At 46.1% G+C, this 17,547-nt stretch overlaps 4 protein-coding genes across 4 annotated transcripts, besides 5 other annotated features; 2 read left to right on the forward strand and 2 right to left on the reverse strand.

The window, feature by feature from the left end:
• Nucleotides 1–1,757: 1,757 nt before the first annotated feature.
• On the forward strand, nt 1,758–6,378 carry PVX_083310 (translation elongation factor, putative; the record flags this gene model as incomplete). Its single annotated transcript, XM_001614211.1, has 3 exons — nt 1,758–5,332; nt 5,583–6,114; nt 6,316–6,378. 3 exons carry the CDS (start codon nt 1,758–1,760, stop codon nt 6,376–6,378), a joined length of 4,170 nt encoding a protein of 1,389 aa, XP_001614261.1.
• A 979-nt stretch (nt 6,379–7,357) lies between these two features.
• PVX_083305 (step II splicing factor, putative) lies at nt 7,358–9,062 on the reverse strand (the record flags this gene model as incomplete). Its single annotated transcript, XM_001614210.1, has 2 exons — nt 8,143–9,062; nt 7,358–7,950 (listed from the first exon to the last, which is right to left on the reverse strand). Exons 1-2 carry the CDS (start codon nt 8,204–8,206, stop codon nt 7,358–7,360), a joined length of 657 nt encoding a protein of 218 aa, XP_001614260.1. The 5' UTR covers nt 8,207–9,062.
• Nucleotides 9,063–9,941: 879 nt separating this feature from the next.
• Nucleotides 9,942–12,334, reverse strand: PVX_083300 (hypothetical protein, conserved; the record flags this gene model as incomplete). The annotated part of the gene is made up of 9 exons (XM_001614209.1): nt 11,959–12,334; nt 11,701–11,810; nt 11,394–11,495; nt 11,164–11,267; nt 10,992–11,031; nt 10,797–10,845; nt 10,544–10,604; nt 10,288–10,353; nt 9,942–9,968 (listed from the first exon to the last, which is right to left on the reverse strand). Exons 1-9 carry the CDS (start codon nt 12,072–12,074, stop codon nt 9,942–9,944), a joined length of 675 nt encoding a protein of 224 aa, XP_001614259.1. The 5' UTR covers nt 12,075–12,334.
• Nucleotides 11,150–11,175: a microsatellite.
• Nucleotides 11,904–11,923: a microsatellite.
• A 314-nt stretch (nt 12,335–12,648) lies between the features above and the next one.
• PVX_083295 (hypothetical protein, conserved) lies at nt 12,649–17,464 on the forward strand (the record flags this gene model as incomplete). Its single annotated transcript, XM_001614208.1, has 4 exons — nt 12,649–13,237; nt 13,568–13,597; nt 13,720–13,881; nt 14,024–17,464. Exons 1-4 carry the CDS (start codon nt 13,223–13,225, stop codon nt 17,462–17,464), a joined length of 3,648 nt encoding a protein of 1,215 aa, XP_001614258.1. The 5' UTR covers nt 12,649–13,222.
• Nucleotides 14,342–14,376: a microsatellite.
• Nucleotides 16,699–16,724: a microsatellite.
• Nucleotides 17,465–17,466: 2 nt separating the features above from the next.
• Nucleotides 17,467–17,494: a microsatellite.
• Between the last annotated feature and the right edge of the window lie 53 nt (nt 17,495–17,547).

A 17,547-nucleotide genomic window follows, 5' to 3' on the forward strand; every position in this document is an offset into this window, starting at 1 on the left:
ACGTATTACGGCAAAGGGAAGCGAACAGACCCATACCGTTGCAATTGTTTTATTTATTTATTTATTTTTTTTTTTTTGTTCCCATTTTGCAATGAGCTATCCTTTACGAACAAAGGTGTGTATGTTAAAATTAATATGCGTCCTACACCCCCCCCGTGACTACACAAAACAGGTGCGATTTTTTTTTTTTTTTTTTTTTTTTAACCCACCAGGGGAGATATAGCCAAAAGAAGGCTTATCTTCAATTGTGTGAAACGCAAAGGGGGAAACAAAAAATTTGTTTATTCATTTGTTCATTCATTTGTTCATTCGTTTATTGGAATTAAAATTAGATAAACGTGTTTGTCACTTCTTTGTCGTCTTTTTTTTTTTTTTTTACAAAACACCAAGTCGCAATTTTGCAACATTTTGTGAAGCCCCCCAGGGGCATACGTAGACGACTCCTACGATGGCAAAGATAGCATATGTAAACCTGTGTGTGCTCCTTGTGGTCAGGGGAAAATAACTTACGAGAAGAAGGCGTATGTTGCATTTCGGCCTTTTCATGAATGGCGGAAGGGGAATTAAAAAAAAAATAATAATAATAAACGCGCGCAGTTAAATTGGGTAGGGTAAGATAAACCTCTTTACGTTCTCATGTTGATCTCTTCCCGTTTCGCCTCCTCGTAGGTGCAATGCGCGGCGTATGCAACCGTGTAGCGAAGATTCGCGCATCCATCCCCCGGCGTGTGTTTCACGTGACTAGAATGCGCGAGACCGTTGCCCGAGTGGCAGCCCCCCATTATGTACACTTCCCAGTGACGCGTCACAAAAGGAGCACCGCAGTTTTAGCTAAATTGGCAACTAATCTTTGGTGAGCTTTTTAATTAAAGATTTGCCTCTTCGCTCGTTTTGCCCCTGCCATTGTAGGGAGAAGGGCATGCCCCGGCATGGCTTTCAGCGACTCCTCCCGTCCTTCCATGAGGCCCCGTGGGGATTACCGCCTATTGCACATGTGAACACATGCACAAGTGTGACGTCACCTCTATGCGAGGAGGGACTGGCCAAAAGGTACAATCCGAGTGGGCACTGCAATTTGTGCTTACATCGGGCAGGCGGTCACCCATACATGCACATGACTTTGCTTGCACGCTCACACGCTACACGCTGGCGTGCATATTTCGCCTCTCTTCTCTTAGCAATGTGCTGAACGCGCACCACGAAATGGCACCAAAACCTGCCGCCTGCTTTTTTCCCTCGCCAAGTTATTTTTTCACCCCTAGCAATGTCAATACGTATTTTATGAGCGCGCTTATAGAGTCAACTCCCCAGTTTCGTATCCCCCACCCCCCTTTGAACGAGTGAGCTCTTCAGCGCTTTTTTTTTTTTAAGTCATGCCGTTAGTCTATGTAACGATCGCATTCGCCCGTCAGCAGTTTGCCACGCGCAGTTCGTTCCGCGCGGCTCATTACGCGCGGCTCATTACGCCCAGTTTGTCACGCCTCCTTTTTTTTAGTGTTCGCGCAACTTTAGCCAAGCGCAAAAGCTGCTGCCTTTCGTTTGCCCGGCGATACATTTTTTTCTTCACTTTATTAGTTTTTGCGCGGTCCCTCTTGTGAGCGGTCTCTTTTGCGCAGTCCCATTTGCCTCCTTTTTGCCCCTTTTTCTTCCGCCACCCGACTGTTGCGCGTTTGCCGCAGCGCCCTGTGTGCCCAATTTGTGCCCATCTTATTGGCCCTGCTGCCCCCCTCCTATCGGCTATATTGCCCCCCCCCAGCATGGATTTAGTCAAATACCTTAACGAAAATGAGCGGTTGCGCAACATATGCATACTGGCCCATGTAGATCACGGGAAGACGACCCTGGTTGACAACCTGATAAGCTCCAACAAAATTATAAGTGACAAGAACATCGGGAAGGTGAAGTACCTGGATAGCCGCGAGGACGAGCAGAAGCGGCAGATCACCATGAAGAGCTCCAGCATCCTGTTGAAGCACACGTACAACAAGGCCTACTTGGACGAGTTGTTCCGCGACCGGGCGGCAGCGCAGAGGAGGGCCGCCGACGAGGAGATCTCCACCGAGGAGAAGCACATTCCCACCGCCGACAAGCAGATTTCCACCGAGGAGAAGCACATTCCCACCAACGAGAAAGTTTCAACCGACGAGAAGATTCCCCCCCCCAACCAGCATACGCTCACCCCCTGCCCAAACGGCGCCGCGAGCACCACGCGCAGCGTCATCAGGAGGAGAGCAGACGCGGAGGCGGAGACCGAAACGGCGGAAGATAGAAACACGCACCTCATCAACATCATAGACACCCCCGGACACGTGGACTTCTCATCCGAAGTGTCCACCTGCATTCGAATCTGTGACGGAGCCCTCATACTAGTGGACTGCATAGAAGGAGTGTGCAGCCAAACCAAAATTGTGTTCAGGCAAACGTGGAAAGAAATGATCAAAAGCATTCTGGTCATCAACAAAATCGATAAGCTCATAACGAACCAAAATATGGACAGCATAAGTGCCTACGAACATATAAATAATATTATCGAACAGGTAAATGCATATATTTATCAGCTATATGTTGAAGAAAATATGAACAATGAAAATGTGGAAACGTCCGAAATGGAAAAATACACCTACTCGCCATTAAAAGGGAATGTCCTCCTGTGTAGCAGTACCCACTGCTGGTGTATAGATATGAACATCTTCTCCACTCTCTTCTGCAAAAAAATGAATATAAATATGAATAATTCGGAGAAAATAAAAAAATACATGTGGAATCAATATTATTTTAATACGAAGGAAAAGAAGATTTTAAAAATGACAAACGATACAAGTACATACCAAGGTAACAGTAGTGGGGGACAAAAAAAAAAAAAAAAAAATTTATTTTCACTAGTGGTATTGGATTTTTTGTGGAAAATTTACGAAATTACAACAATAAATAGGGATGATGAACAGATAAAAAAATTATGTCTGGAGTTAAACATTTCTACTTATTTTTTAAAAAAAAATCAACAGAATAACGTCGAAAATAATACCTTCATTTTGATTTACATCATGTCGCATTTTTTGAATTTGTCAAGGTCAATTTTTAATTCCTGTATTGAAATTTTCCCCTCGCCCAAAAATATTGACCCCAATAGGCTCTTCAAAATTTACCCCTCATTGTATAATGAACACATCTATCGTAACATTGTTGAGTGCTCCTCCTCCACCGACTTTACCATCATTTACATTTCCAAATATATTTGCGCCAATGTGCAAAATAATACTCTGATAGGCTTTCGAGGCTTTTACGATAAAAATACCTTTCTCTCCATATGCCGCATTTATGCCGGCACTTTGCACGAAAATATGTTCCTCTACATTTGCGGCAGGGGCATCAAAACTGTCGTGAAGAAGATTTACATTTGCATGGGCGGGGACCTCCTCCCCATTGCCCGGGCCTACGCGGGCAACATCGTGGCCGTCTACTTGTCCATCGTCCACGTGGACCCCCTCCCCGCGGGGGGGGGCGGCGTTACAAGCGGCGAAGGCGGTGGTAGCGGCTGCAGAGGGGGCAACGTTGGCTGGAACCATTGTGGAGACCCCCACGGGGAAGACGCCAAACGGGAGGACCCCTCGACGATCCCCATCGAAACGGATAATATGCTGAACGAGTCGGGACACTCCCCCCAAGAGAACCAAACCGAGGAGATGGCCGAGGGGATGGCCAAACCCGGAAGCCCCAGCAACGTGCCCCTCAACATAGACTACCACAGTGGGGGGAAAAACGACTTGCAGTACCTCTCAAACACGCTGATGAATTTGATAAAAAACAAACGAAGCAAAAAAGAGCACAACATATTCATAATGAACAGTGATGGGGTTTTTCTAAACAAAAATATTACCTTGTCGAGTCATCAAAATGCGGATTCGTTTATCCTCCCATTCACAGATACATGCTCAACCATACTGCACACCATAATCGAGCCGAAGAACATTCAAGACATGAATAAATTTCTCTACGGCTTAATTCTACTCTACACATGCGACACATCCATCGACATAGATTTTAACGAAAGGGGGGAGTACATTTTAAAGTTCTGTGGAGAAATCCACATGCAGAAGTGCCTCTCCGATTTTGTGAACATTTACAGCAACATAGAAATTAAGACGTCCGACACGAATATCTCCATCCGGGAGGGAATACAAGAAAATGTCGTAAAGGTAAAGAGGAAGAAAAGTAAGGTGCAGGAAAATATGAAAGATTTGCACGCACAGTATGTTAGGATTGGCACGCACAGTCAAGGCAAGTGCGGGGAGTACGCGGCAAGTGGGGAGTATGCGGCAAGTGGGGAGTACGCGGCAAGTGGGGAGTGTGCTGCAAGTGGGGAGTGTGCTGCCAATGGGGAAGACCCCCAAGAGGTCAACAATACAGACATACCGCATATCGACAGTGGCGGCGTAAAGCAGGGGGAAAAGATCTCTTCTCATAACACCGCCGATGGTGACTGCGAAAGGGGCAACTGCAACCATCCGCGTGGCTCCAAAATCGAAAGAAACAACCATCCGACGAGCATCTTCAGACATATTCAGCTCGAAAAAGAAAACCACTTCCTAAACATCCTTTTCAATTACAGCCATAATACAATTTGCCAAAAGCTAAACAATAACTCTTTTTATATTTTTTTAAGTGCCCTAAATATGCCCCCAAATCTGCTCCACTTTTTTGATAAGCATTATTCGAATATACAAGCCGTCTTAGAAAACAGGTCCATATCTCCCTGCTTTTTAAATTATGAAAAATCCGATTCGTCCACCACAAATGAGCACGTCATGTACAAGCAGTGCTTGATCAACCTGGAGAGGTGCGTCAACGACTTGTGCTTCTTCGACCGGGTTGACGGCGACGAGGCGGTGGAGGACAGGGGGGTCATCGGCGTTGGCGGGGTTAGCGGCGTTAGTGGGGTTGGCGGCGACACCGCTCCGGACCGCGGAACTGCCCATGGCTGCCCCGACGGGGTGGGCGAAGGAGCCGCGCCCGACCCCCCCGGCAACGCAGAGAAAGCCAGCCAGCCGCGCAAGAACAAGAACTACCAACTGGAGCTCTGGGACGTGTGCGTGCAAAACGGAAGCGTCACCCTACTGTACATCAAGAAGTATTTTAGCAAAAAGAAAAGTGACGAGTACTTGCTCGACAATATCATAACGAACGACAAGTACAAGCAAATAATTAACAAGCGGTCCTTCGTCGACACCTACCTCTCAGACACCAACAGCGACGTGAACATCTATTTGAACAATTTATGCCTCGGCTTTAAAATGGCTTCAAAATATGGCCCCATCGCCCAGGAGCCCATCAGGTAAGAAAAGAAAAAGAGAGAGAAAGACCACTTGGCCAAGCGCAGCAGGTGCATACCTTTTGCAAACGAGAGGCACGTTAAAGTCGACGTGTCCTTCTATGGTCCCCTGTGTATCCGTTTAGCATGGCGAGATTGTGGGGACTTCCATTTGGGGTGTCTCCACAACGTTGACACTGCTTATCCGTTCGTGTGAGCCGCCCCTTTACCGCTTCACACCATGTGGCCCGCTGCCATTCCGCCCCCCCCGCAGAGGAGCCCTGTTCATCATCGAGGGCCTCATCATCGACGAGGCAGAAAACGGAGACCCATTCGAAGACCTAAGCTCAAAGGAAGAAAACAGCGAATATAAAATTAACGCAGGGAACATCATCGCTCTGATGAAGGAGGCTTGTTTGAACGCGGTCCTCCAAAATAAATTAAGAATATACGAACCCATGTTAAGATTAAATTTGACATGTGAGAGCAACGTCCTGGGGAAGGTATATAACGTGCTACTCAAGAGAAGGTGCTCCATTTTGTCGGAGGAAATAAAAGACGGCTACTTCCTATACTGTATTGATGCCTACCTTCCTCTCTTTAATTCGTTTAAGCTGGCAGAAGAGCTAAGGTCCAAATGTTCTGGCAATGTTATATACGATATACAGTTCAGCCACTGGAATAAGCTGAACGAGGACATCTTCATGTCGAATGATAGCTCCACCGTCGTCTACGACGAGGACTTCGACGTCAAGTTGATGGATAACACTGCCACGGAGATTGTCAACTTTATTCGGAGGGCGAAGGTGAGTGACTGCGCGGGGGTTTGCAGCATGTGGGGTTTGCAGCATGTGGGGTTTGCAGCATGTGGGGTTTGCAGCATGTGGGGGGGACTTCCCCTGCCGCTACCCCTACCACTGCCCCTAACACTGCCCCTAACGCCGCCTCCCTCACCGCGCGTGAATGCCCACACCCCCTTCGACGTGCGCACTTCCCCACCCCCGCAGGGCCTAGAAACGAACGAGAAGATAATACAAAAGCCGGAGAAGCAGTGCACCCTCAAGAAGTAACCCCCGCGGTAGCCACTTTGGAACGCCCTACGACGCTTCACGCGGCCACTCTACCCCAGCTACGTCGTCTTTGCCATTTTTACGTGATCCATTCAAAGGGGAAAATCCCATACCCCTTCAGAAACTGCTAATTTGTGCCTTTGCATCAGCCGTATTGGGAAGTGCTGCGTGCCGAGCGAGGCCTACGCGTGGTGACGCGTTAGCGTGTAGCGATCAGTAGGTATATGCACCTTCCACACACACGTTCTTATTTTGCCCTTTCTTCCTCTCCCCCTTTCTTCCTCTTCCCTTTTCCTCCTCTTCCCTTTTCCTCCTCTTCCCTTTTCCTCCTCTTCCCTTTTTTTGGTAAACCTTTTAAGATTCCCCAACCCGTTTGATTACCCCCTTCCCTCGCATCGCCTATCACCGACGCTGCGATTCATTTGCACTTTCGCGTAGTCACCATGCACCACGCGAAATGGTAATTTTTTGAACTAGACTGTAAAGCGCGCTTTAACGCGTTCTTCCATTTGTGAGCGTCACTTCAGGCCACTGACATGCCGGCGTGCATGCCCCTCGGAGGAATGTTGCCATTTCTCCTTCAATATGTTCCTCCATATCACGCTTTTAAAAATAGCACAAACGGGTTGATTCGCCCCGTCTGCGCTTTCGATTGAAGTTCACTTTACGCGGAGGGTGTACAAAAAAAGTTGCAAAGTGTAGCGAAAAAAGGTAAGTTTTACACGCACACAAAATGGTAGGCACATGAGCTGCCACCTCGTTACACGTGTGGCCACCTTATAACAAAAAAAAAAATAAATAAAATAATAATTAAAGAGGGGGTACAGCGGGCATAAAAACGTTGTACAGACGCAATAAAGGGGTCACAAGATGGACACAAGCCGGTTATAAGCCTCCCGCAGGCGGACCTCCAAATCGCCGGCGCACTCCAACTGAGTGACCCATCCAACGGACACGCGGCGACCAACTCGGGGGGGCGTCACAAAAATTTGTTCAAAACTGCCGTTATGCTGTTATCAACGCGGTTGTTCTTTTTCTTGTTTTTATTTTTCTTCTTATTTTTGGCCTTGTTTAGGTCCTTCTTAACGGCCCTATCACCTGCACCATTTGGCGTAGCATCATCAGGTACATGGTTCGTACAGGCAGCATTCTTGTCCACAGATTTGCAGCACCTGTAGCCCCACTTCTTTTTCTCCTTGTCATAATAGGAGCCATAAACGGCTCTATGATTTTTCACAAAAACGTCTTCACTATATTTTGACTTGACAAGTACTTTGTTACAGCTTGTCTCCGTTTCATCGTTACCATTTGGGGTATTTAACCCCGGATGAACATTCACTCCGTTGGCCTTTCTCTTTGAGCTTCCTCTTTTAGCTTCTCTGTTAACATGGGACAGATAATTCTGAGGGTCGTTTCTACATCCTTCTTCCTGCTCATTCTTCTTAAGCTGCTGTTTTAAAACGTACAGCTTGTACTGCTCTTCCTTTTTCTTCAGATATTTTTCTTCTTCTTCCTTTCGCTTTCTTTCCTTTTCTTCAGCTAGCCATACTCTCTCGAGGTTTTTAATGTTACCTGTGGGGTGGGGGCATGGCTCATTAGTGGGGAGAATCCCTTTAACAGGAGGACACACAGGAAAAAAGGAGTCTTCTTCTTTGGGGGAGCGCCAATTGGGGCACCCACAAGGGGATTATGCACATTATACGCTAATGCGGTATGTGGAGGGGCGTGCTTCGGGATGGCCTCCCCCCGCATCGAGAATCTTACCTGGGTGGAAATGCTTGTGGTTTATGAAGGAAGCACTCTTATTCCCAATTTTGTTTATCCACATTTTTTTAGCAGATCGGGAGGGGTAGCTGACCGAAGGGGTAACTGGCCGAGGGGCATCATGACATGTTTTATATCCTATGCAGTACGTCTGCACGATTGCGCTTTTGCGCTCCTTCGGTGTCTCTCTTCCTTTCGCGCTTCCCCTCTTTTTTTGCTACTTCTTCCCCCACGTCGCATTTCGCTTTTCCGAACTTTGGCGCTCACCTCTTTTCGGCAAACTTGCCGCGGAAAAAATTGTCGCGCGGGGGGGTAGATGACGAAGTGGAAAAATCGCCGTTCAGAGGGAAGCAGCAGGGGGGGTAAGAAAAATTGCGAACAAGCAAAAAAAATAAAAAAATAAAAATATTCATATATATGTACATATACATATGCATATTCATATACATGTTATGCGAAGCGCAACCGGCGCGGCAATCCGTCGTGCAGAGGAATTTTTTTAAATTCGCGAACGCGCGCGGGGGGAAGCAACAGCTGGAAGGCCTCTCAACTCGGGGACCATAACGCGTAACCCCACTCTGCATCACTTCGCGTGCGAGTTGCGACTACCTTTACGTGATCAAACTTTCCGCTGTTCCAGGCTTCAAATAAACACAACAGCGTTTTGGAATAGCCCTTGGACACGCGCCCCTTAACTGCCTCCCGAGGAAGTTGATGGTCACCCAGGGAACGCATTAATTGTTTACATGTCTGTACATGCTCGTATGGTGACCTTCATTTGGGAAAAAAACGCAGAGAGCAAGTACAATTCTGCAAAAATGAAAATTAATGGAATGTAATGGAGTAATATCCTGCACTGCGATAAGTTATGTCCAACGAAATTTTCCCTTTTGAAGGGCTAACATCCCTCATTGTGCATCGAAAAGTGTAAAAAAAAAAAAAAAAAAAAAAAAAAAAGCGGTTCGTTAAAAAGGCAAAAAGGGACGCATATATATACATATTTGTTTATATAACCCACATAGGCAAGCTCCTGCCGAAAATAATTCCTCTCAACATTCATTTTGCTGGGAAGACACCTCTGCTAATTCTCCAGACCACCTCAACGGCTGTTACAGAAGAGGCAACATCAAACGATACCTTGTCATACAAAAACGGTTAAACGATCGTACCGCCTACTTCGCTTCTTTTCACTTCAGTAAAACGGACGCATGTCCTCTGAGGTGAAACGTAGGAGGTTTGCGTTTATCAACTGACACGTGGGGAATATCCGAACGGCGAAACACGCCATTGATGTGTTCTCCAAATGAAGAAGCTTCTCAGAGTGAACAAGGTGAGTTCCACAGGAACCTCTCCCCCCAGATAATTACACCCGAAATGGTCTCATTTGAGCCTTCCCAATTGGAGGGTAAAATTGGGGCAGCGTGAAATACGCCCAAATGTGGAAATAAAAATGAGAGACCTTTAAAGTGGTAAGCAGGGGGTAGTGATAAAAGCGAGTGAACAAAACCTACCAGTACATTCTCGGAATGACTTCAAATGCGCAAGTCGCACCTCAAAGTGGTCACTATTTAAGATGGGCACACGTGCAAGTGCAGTCCCGCATATGAACGCAAAACAGAGGGAAAAATACCATCCCGTGAATTTTCAAAGCATGTGACTTTTGACCAACCAACTAGTATAGATATACCTTTAAAAGGTATAGCGCATCAAAGTACGTTGGCACCCTCTTCACACACGCGAAATATTTTAAACAAAAGGTTGCAAATATCATTGGGTTACCCTCTGCGCATTTGTCCTTGTTAACTTTCTGTCGTTTCGGAACCGGACTAAGGGGGAAAAAAAAAAAAAAAAAAAAAGCAAAATGTCAAATTCATACGTAGGCATCTCCACAGGTGCACCTTAAAACAGGCACAGCAATGCAACATGAGCATTTCCGAAGTGGACACAAAATGGTCAAACGTGTTCACATCATGTAGGCATAAAAATGGCCTTATATGGCACCAATTAAGCGTAATAAAAAAAAAAACAGTTTGGAGTCTCATTGTGTTTATGTGGTGTATGTGCGCTACAGCTATTATGCCCACTTCTTCCTCTTCCTCTTCTTCTTTTTTCTTTCTTTTTTTTTTTTTTTTTTTTTCGCAATACCTCCTCTACGTCGTATTTCCACAAGTTCGTATTATTGTACACCATGTGGATCGTGTGAATGAACAGCTGAAAATGTAAAAAGAAAGTTATGAGCATCCATTTGATAGATCCTACGGTTAATCACTTAGCTGCTTAACCGTTTGGCCACTGCGTCCACTCAGGAAGTTTCCCCCTGTGCGCAGTTTGGAAGGGAGAAATATGCACGTGTGTATGTACACATATGCATGTAAACACACGTGCGCTGTGCTATTTCCACCTTTTTGACGTTCCTGCCCGTGGTCGCCGATGTTAGCCACAGCTGAACCATGTTCTCGTTGCTGTGCACAGGGGGGGAGGGTGCGAGTTGTACGCAGGTGAGCATAAAAGGGGAAACATAAACAGAAAGCTGTATGTACGTATAGAAGTACTCCCCACGAGTGCCCCTCTGAAAAGCCAGACAAAGAGACACGTAAAAATCACACGAAGGAATCGCGCGCATAAGCTTAACGAGCAAAAAGTGTTAGCCTTACGCGAAGTTCTCCGCCTGCCTAACTAACTCACAGTCCTCCGTGACCAAATCTGACACAAGGGAATAAGTGAAATCAAATATGAGCAGACGCGTATGTGCCTCTCTGGGGGGGGCTGTACATACAGCTACCCCCCTTATGTACGCATCCATTCGGTTGTGATAAAAAAAAAAAAAAATAAATAAATAAAAGGATAACCATATTTATTCCCGACAAGAGATATAAACGGTTTTAGGGTCTAAAGGGGGGCACAGTGAATGGGGGAAATATGAAAGTGCAGGAACAAACGGGGCTAAGCAACCGCAGCGACCACTGCAGCACGCTGGCCGAACACAAGAACACACATCCTTTCAAATCGTCTTGTCGTTACATAGTATCGGTCATATGCATTGGACATGTTCGCGTAAATCATCTTCACGTATTCGAGGGTGGACGCGTTCGTGAGGTCGAAGACTAGGAAGTAGGCCATCCTTCCTGAGAAAAACGCACACATTTGTGGAGTCATATATGTGTACTAGCAAAGAGCTCACCGTCGTGAAGACCTCCTTAACAGCATGCACATCAACCCATTTGCACTTTTTTTTTTGTCCCTCCTTTTACCGTAGCTGATTGAGTTGTATTGGTCTCCCCCTTGAAAAGGAATGGTCGGTTTTTCAAATAAACTGAACACAGGGTTTCGCATACTTCTACTGTCCGTCGTGACTGTCAAAAAATTCGTGGGCACAATTTCATGTAACGAATGAACGAAAAAACACTTTGCTCAGTTTTGCGCTAACGCCTTAGCTAGCAAAAACGTGTATCTTCATTTGCACAAATTAGCCTGACTCGTTCATACATTTTGGTTGACACTTTTGTGTGCAAAAAAAAAAAAAAAAAAAAAAAAGAATAAATAAATAAAATTCAGTACTTTCCCTCCTCAGCATGTTCATAAAGACATTCACATCCACGTTAACAGACGTATCTTCAATCTCAACGCAGAAGCTCCTATTTTTCTCCTTGTGTACTTTGTAGTATACGCTTCGAAATGGTGAAAAGTAAATGTGAGGCAGTGACACCACGCCGTGTGCGCTCATGTGTGCAAATGTTTTGCGCCCAAATTATGTATGAACATATTTGCAGTCACTGGTAGGGGTATGCCACAACGCACACATCGCCTACGCATTACATTGGTAAATCCGTGTGGACATAGTTGCTATAAATGTCATTGTTCATAATGGAATTGATTAGAGCTGTTTTCCCCGTGTTCAAATAACCCAGGACTGTCAGCTGCAGCAAAATCATTTTTTATTTTTATTTCTGCGTTTGAAAGACACACACGGTTGGGAAGACCAATTGGGTGTTACCACATATGAACGTTCTGCTTCAAAAGGGGGAATTACGCACGATAGTTTGGCGCGTTGGGCTTTAGGCTGCCGCGGGCGTTGACCCGTTCGCTGATCTGTTCTTTGATCAGCTCGTTCTCCCTTCAGCTTTTACGCGTACTGAACAGTTGCTAGTAAAGCGGTCAGACTCGTGGCCGCCATGTAATGCCAATCAGCCGCTTAACAAAAGAATGTCAAGGAGGAACTTTCACCAAATTGACAACACATTTGGACGTACTTAAAAATGGCGCAAAGATAGTCCCACCTTACAGCTAAAAAGTTACAACGATAATGAAAAATATGAATTGGGTTTTTTTTTTTTTTTTTCACCCCATGTTTGTACACACACGTATATGCTTAATGGGTAAGGCGATATTTTCCATTTTTTTTTTTTTTTTTTTTTCCACCCCATATTTGGCAGCAGTATTTTTCGCTGCACCGTAAAGTAGCCCCTTAATGTGCATTTTTTGCCCCTTTTTTGTCCTTTTTTTTGTGTACGCGTGGGGGGATACCTGCGCGGTGTTGAACAACCACAAATGGACAAGCTTCGCTCTGTAAGCGAAAAACAAAATTGAAGTGAAAAACGTGAAAAACGTGAAAAACGTGAAAAAGTCTCACTAGTTCCACATTAACAGAATAAGCAATTCGTGCGATTGCAGATTGTGGCGAAAAAAGGCGCCACGTGCAGGGATAGCGGTGGGAGTAGGCCTCTACGCGCGCCATAAAAAGGATAAACTGCGCAACCACTGCACAGCATAATTGCGTGTCCACTCGGGAGCAACTCCCCTTGAGAAAAGTGCCACACGCGAACTTCCATTTTCCGCACATTTGCACGCGCAGCTGTTCAGGCAATGGGAATTTTAAAATTTTAACTCCCAACTGCTTGACCCCTTCAAAGTTCATTTTTGAAAAAAAAAATGCTTTACGAAAGAAATGCAAAAAGAAGCGCGGGACTTTTTTTTCGTCAACCCTCCTTGAGCTTTCCCCCACGTGGGCATTTCCTCAAAAGACATTTGCAAAAACGGCAAGCAAGGACAAAGTAGCAAATTGCGCAGCAACCTCAGGAAAATGATGAACCTAAGTGTAAGAAGCGAGTGCCTACATATGTGTGCAAAATCAGCACATTACGTTAGCATGTGCCATCCATTTGTATTCTCACACATTTCAAAACGTGCAATGTGTCTCCTGTACCAATCCGGCAAATGTAGTCCCATTCTGATTGAGTTGTTCCAAAGGCAACTGTGCATAAGTTATTGCCGAAAAGTTGCCGTAAAATATGGCTGTGCAAATGATTTTTCCTCCCTTTTTTGAGGACCCCAATGAGCCATTTAGCTTTTTTTTCACCACTTCAAAATGAAGAAGTTTGTGTGAACACCTGCTTACCATGCTGCTCTTTCTTTTGCCCCCTTGCAGGAGGACACAGACATTAACAAACTGATTGAGGTAAATCACCCATCGGCTCATTTTTCAAATGATAGACGATTGGACAAGCTGCTGGTGCGGCATTGCGCACATTTGTGGGGTTCATCGGATTTGTTTTATTTTTCTTTTATTTTACTTTTAAGGAACGGAACGAATGGGTAAAGAAGTACGAAAGCGCTGAGGCCGAATGTGCAGTGTTGAGGGAGAAGTTGGAGAGGATCACTTTGGACAGCCCCGACAGATATGAGCAGCATCATGGGAACGACGCCATCCAGAGGGACATTTCGATGAAGTACAAATATATGGTAAAGAAAAGGGGCAAGCGGGGTGTGCGTTTTGCGCGGATCGTGTTCCTTCACCGCTACGCCTTACCGCTCCGTCGCATCGCGCGATATCGCCGCTTCTCCTCACCTCACCGCCCCACTTCACCGCTCTGTTTCACCACAGCAAAACCGGTGCGAATTCCTCGTCGTCCAGCTGAACATCCGCACCCTGGAGAAGGAGAAAGAGGCGCGGAAAAACCAAGACCTGCAGTCCACGATCGAGAAGCAGAAAAACGAAATAAAGGGGTACCAGAAAATTCTTGAAAAAGTAAAACACATGAACATCTCCTTCAGAAAAGAGAAAAACGAAACCGAAAAGAAAATTTGCACCATTAGAGATAGCGACTTACTCACCAGGAACGACAACGTCCTGCTCAAAGAAATAGTAAAAATAAATGACAAGCTGATGGAAGTGAATGAAAAAATAAGAGACAACGTTGAGGAAGAGCTCAACAAGGCCAAAACGAAGCTGTCCGTGGCCCAGGAGAAAATTGGGCGGTTCTCCGAGGCAGTCCACACCATGAGGGAGAATTTTACAAAATACAAAAAGAGGAAGGAACATATTATGCTAAAAATATTAACAGCCAATGAACAGTTAAAAAAAGAATTGAGGGAAAAAAAAATAACCGAGAGACGCAACGTAGAGTGGAACAGCCAGTTGGAGGGGTACATCACAGCCAATGTGTTGCTGAATTTTTACGAGGCCAAACACAAAATGAGCGACTTTGTCTTGAACACTATGCTGAGGTTTGTCAGCTCGATGGCCAGTTGGGATCGTGTCGGCGGTGGGAATGCGGACGGGTTGGAAAGGGCCAATGAGGGGGGTGCAAACTACTCCATGTTGAACTCCCTCCTGGGAATACCCCTCGGGGGTGAAAAAAAAATAAAAACGGGATGGCGCTCCGGAAATGAAGCCTACGACGAGCAAATGAACACCCTAAAGAGAGACCTCCTTTGGGGCAATTTCCCACAGAGGCGGCAAAAAATGAACAAGCAGGATGCCCCCGCCAAGGCAGAAATTTCGGAAGAAGATAGCAACTCCCTGGAAGCGTTCGTACGGACCAACCCGAACAGACCAAACGTGGTAAACGATATATACTACCACATAAAGCTCGTGAATGACATTTTAGAGACCGTCAACGTGACGCTGGTTCTCCTTGCGTACACCCATGAGACGTACTTAAAGGAGCCGCTAAACCACATCCACCAGGAGGGGTATAGCCAAATGCAAGAAAAGGGGAACCTACGATTTGGTGCCTACTTTTTTACCTCTCTCTCGAATTTTCTCTTATCCCTTTTGAAATACGTCAATATTGTTAGAGGCACAGATAGACAGGCCCACCTCGCACTACTGGAAGAGGAGCAGCTATTCAAATTGTTCTGTTTGTGCAAATATGTCCTGGAGGAGTACGTAGAGAAGATAAGAATTAAGCTCTTCACGTCGACGATTGATTACCACGTATTGGATGTGCTCAGCGATAGGTTAAGAAGCATCTATGATGAGGTCTTTCTCCACGTGGTGGGGGGAAACACCGAGGAGGGGGAAGAAAAGGGAGATACCCCAGATGGGGAAGTCCCCCCAACAGGGGTCTCTCCACAATGTAGTGACCACATGGGGAGGAAAAAACAAACGAAAGAGGAAGCGAAACGTACCAAACTGATAACCCGGGGGGGGAGCCAAAATAGGGATGGCGACTCCCCCCATGAGGGACGCTTCTACGTCGAGTCTGCCGAGGAAACCACCTCGCTTGACGTGCTGGGCCACCTAAATCTCGCCACGGGGTGGAGCATCCTGCTAATGATCGACCGGGATGTCTACTGTGATGTGTACCCAGATACTGACGTCACCCGGCAGAAGGAGATAATCGCCAAATGTCAAGAGCTGCTCAAATTAGTGAAGGCCCCGCTCAAAATTAGCAATTTTTATTTCCCCGTAAAGAGGTATAAATCTTCTTTTAAAAAATTTATTAGGCACTGCGAAAGGTACCAGAAGGTTCTCATCAGCAGCGCGAACGGAGGGACCTCCACAACACATGGGGGTACCCACACCGAATGCACAATCAACCAGGTGAGTGTCTCCATGGTGGAAGAACTGAACAGAATATTGGAGAATGTCACTGAGGTCTACGCCATCGACGCGCAGGAGCAGGGGGACCCATACATACTGCAAATGTGCGGCAAACTGGTAGAGCTCCACCGGAACGAAGTGGCGGGAAGGGGGAAACAAAGTAAAGAGCAGCTGAGAGAGGAGGACCTAAAAAGAGACGAACTCATAACACAGTTGCACGAAGAAGTTATAGTAAATAGAGCCAAAATAAATGCGCTCAACAAACAGCTGAACCTACTCACCATAAGGGAAGAAAAATACAACAAAATCAGCATCGACTTGAACGTTCTAAAAAAGGAAAAAAATGAATATCTAAATATAATTAGGGAGCTACGTGAAAGTAAAAACGAAAACGTAAGTGAAATTTCGAAGCTCACAAAATATTATAATGATGTTAAGAGGAAGTATAATGATATTTTGAAAAGTTATGAACAGAGGAAGAAGCTTTATGGCAACCAGAAGCAAATGGAACCGTCCAATATTGACACCTATTATATGAAGAAAATTATAAATCATCTCTACTACGAGAATTTTTTGACCAAGGTGGGTGCACACTACCGCTTGTTTGGGCAATCGGGGCACCCCCGCGATGAGACCAGCGCCTTCGCCTCGTTATCCCCCACCGGTGCGGGGAGGAAAAACCCCTTTGGGCCCACACCACTCCTCCCGCTGTGTGCGCATGACGAAGGGGGGGGCGTATCCTCCTTAACAAGCCAAATGGGTCCTAACCCAGACCGACCCCCGAAAAACCACACCCGCTTCGCGAATGACACCCACTTCGAGGATGACGCCTACCTCACCAGTGAGCAGCACGCCAACCTGTACGACGACATTTACAACTGCGAAATAATCAAAGGCAGAATTAACCGCGCGAAAAGGGGCTACTTCAAAAATGGACTCTACCGCACGAAGACCACTTTGCAGCGAATGCCCAGCTGCCCCAAAGGAGAAAAAAACACACAGCGCATACATGGCATAATCGATATAATAGAGGAGTATAAAAATTTAAAAAATGAAATTTTCACCCAAATGGTGAATACCCCAATTGGGGCTAATTGCTTCCTACTGGGGGGGGAAAAAAGGGGAAAACAAAATTGGGCACACTTGTCTGAAAAGGTGGCTCAACTGAAATGTGCCATAAGAAAATTTCATGACGACAGTAAAGGGGCAGGGTTACATGGGGGTCCTCCTCCCTCCGCCAGAAATGTCCTCACCATTTCGTTTCGGGACAGCTCGGGCAGTGGCGACGACGGGGACACTCCGCGGGATCGCACAGCAGGAAACGGGCATCTCACCGCAAACGGGCATCTCACCGCAAACGGGCATCTCACCGCAAACGGGCATCCCACCGCAGAGGGGCATCCCACCACTGAAGGCAAAGCACAGCAAAGCCGCAACCATGTTATACTCACCGAACAGTCCTTTTCCCACCTCCTCCACAACATGTTCGATTTGTGAGCGCCAAAAGAGAACCCTCCCTTTTGTCCGTTTCGGCTTACATCCCTCCCGGGGAATATATTTGCAGCATAGGTTTCCTCCCC

Source organism: Plasmodium vivax, chromosome 12 (assembly GCF_000002415.2).
Source record: "Plasmodium vivax chromosome 12, whole genome shotgun sequence".
In the NCBI taxonomy this organism is placed as follows: domain Eukaryota; phylum Apicomplexa; class Aconoidasida; order Haemosporida; family Plasmodiidae; genus Plasmodium; species Plasmodium vivax.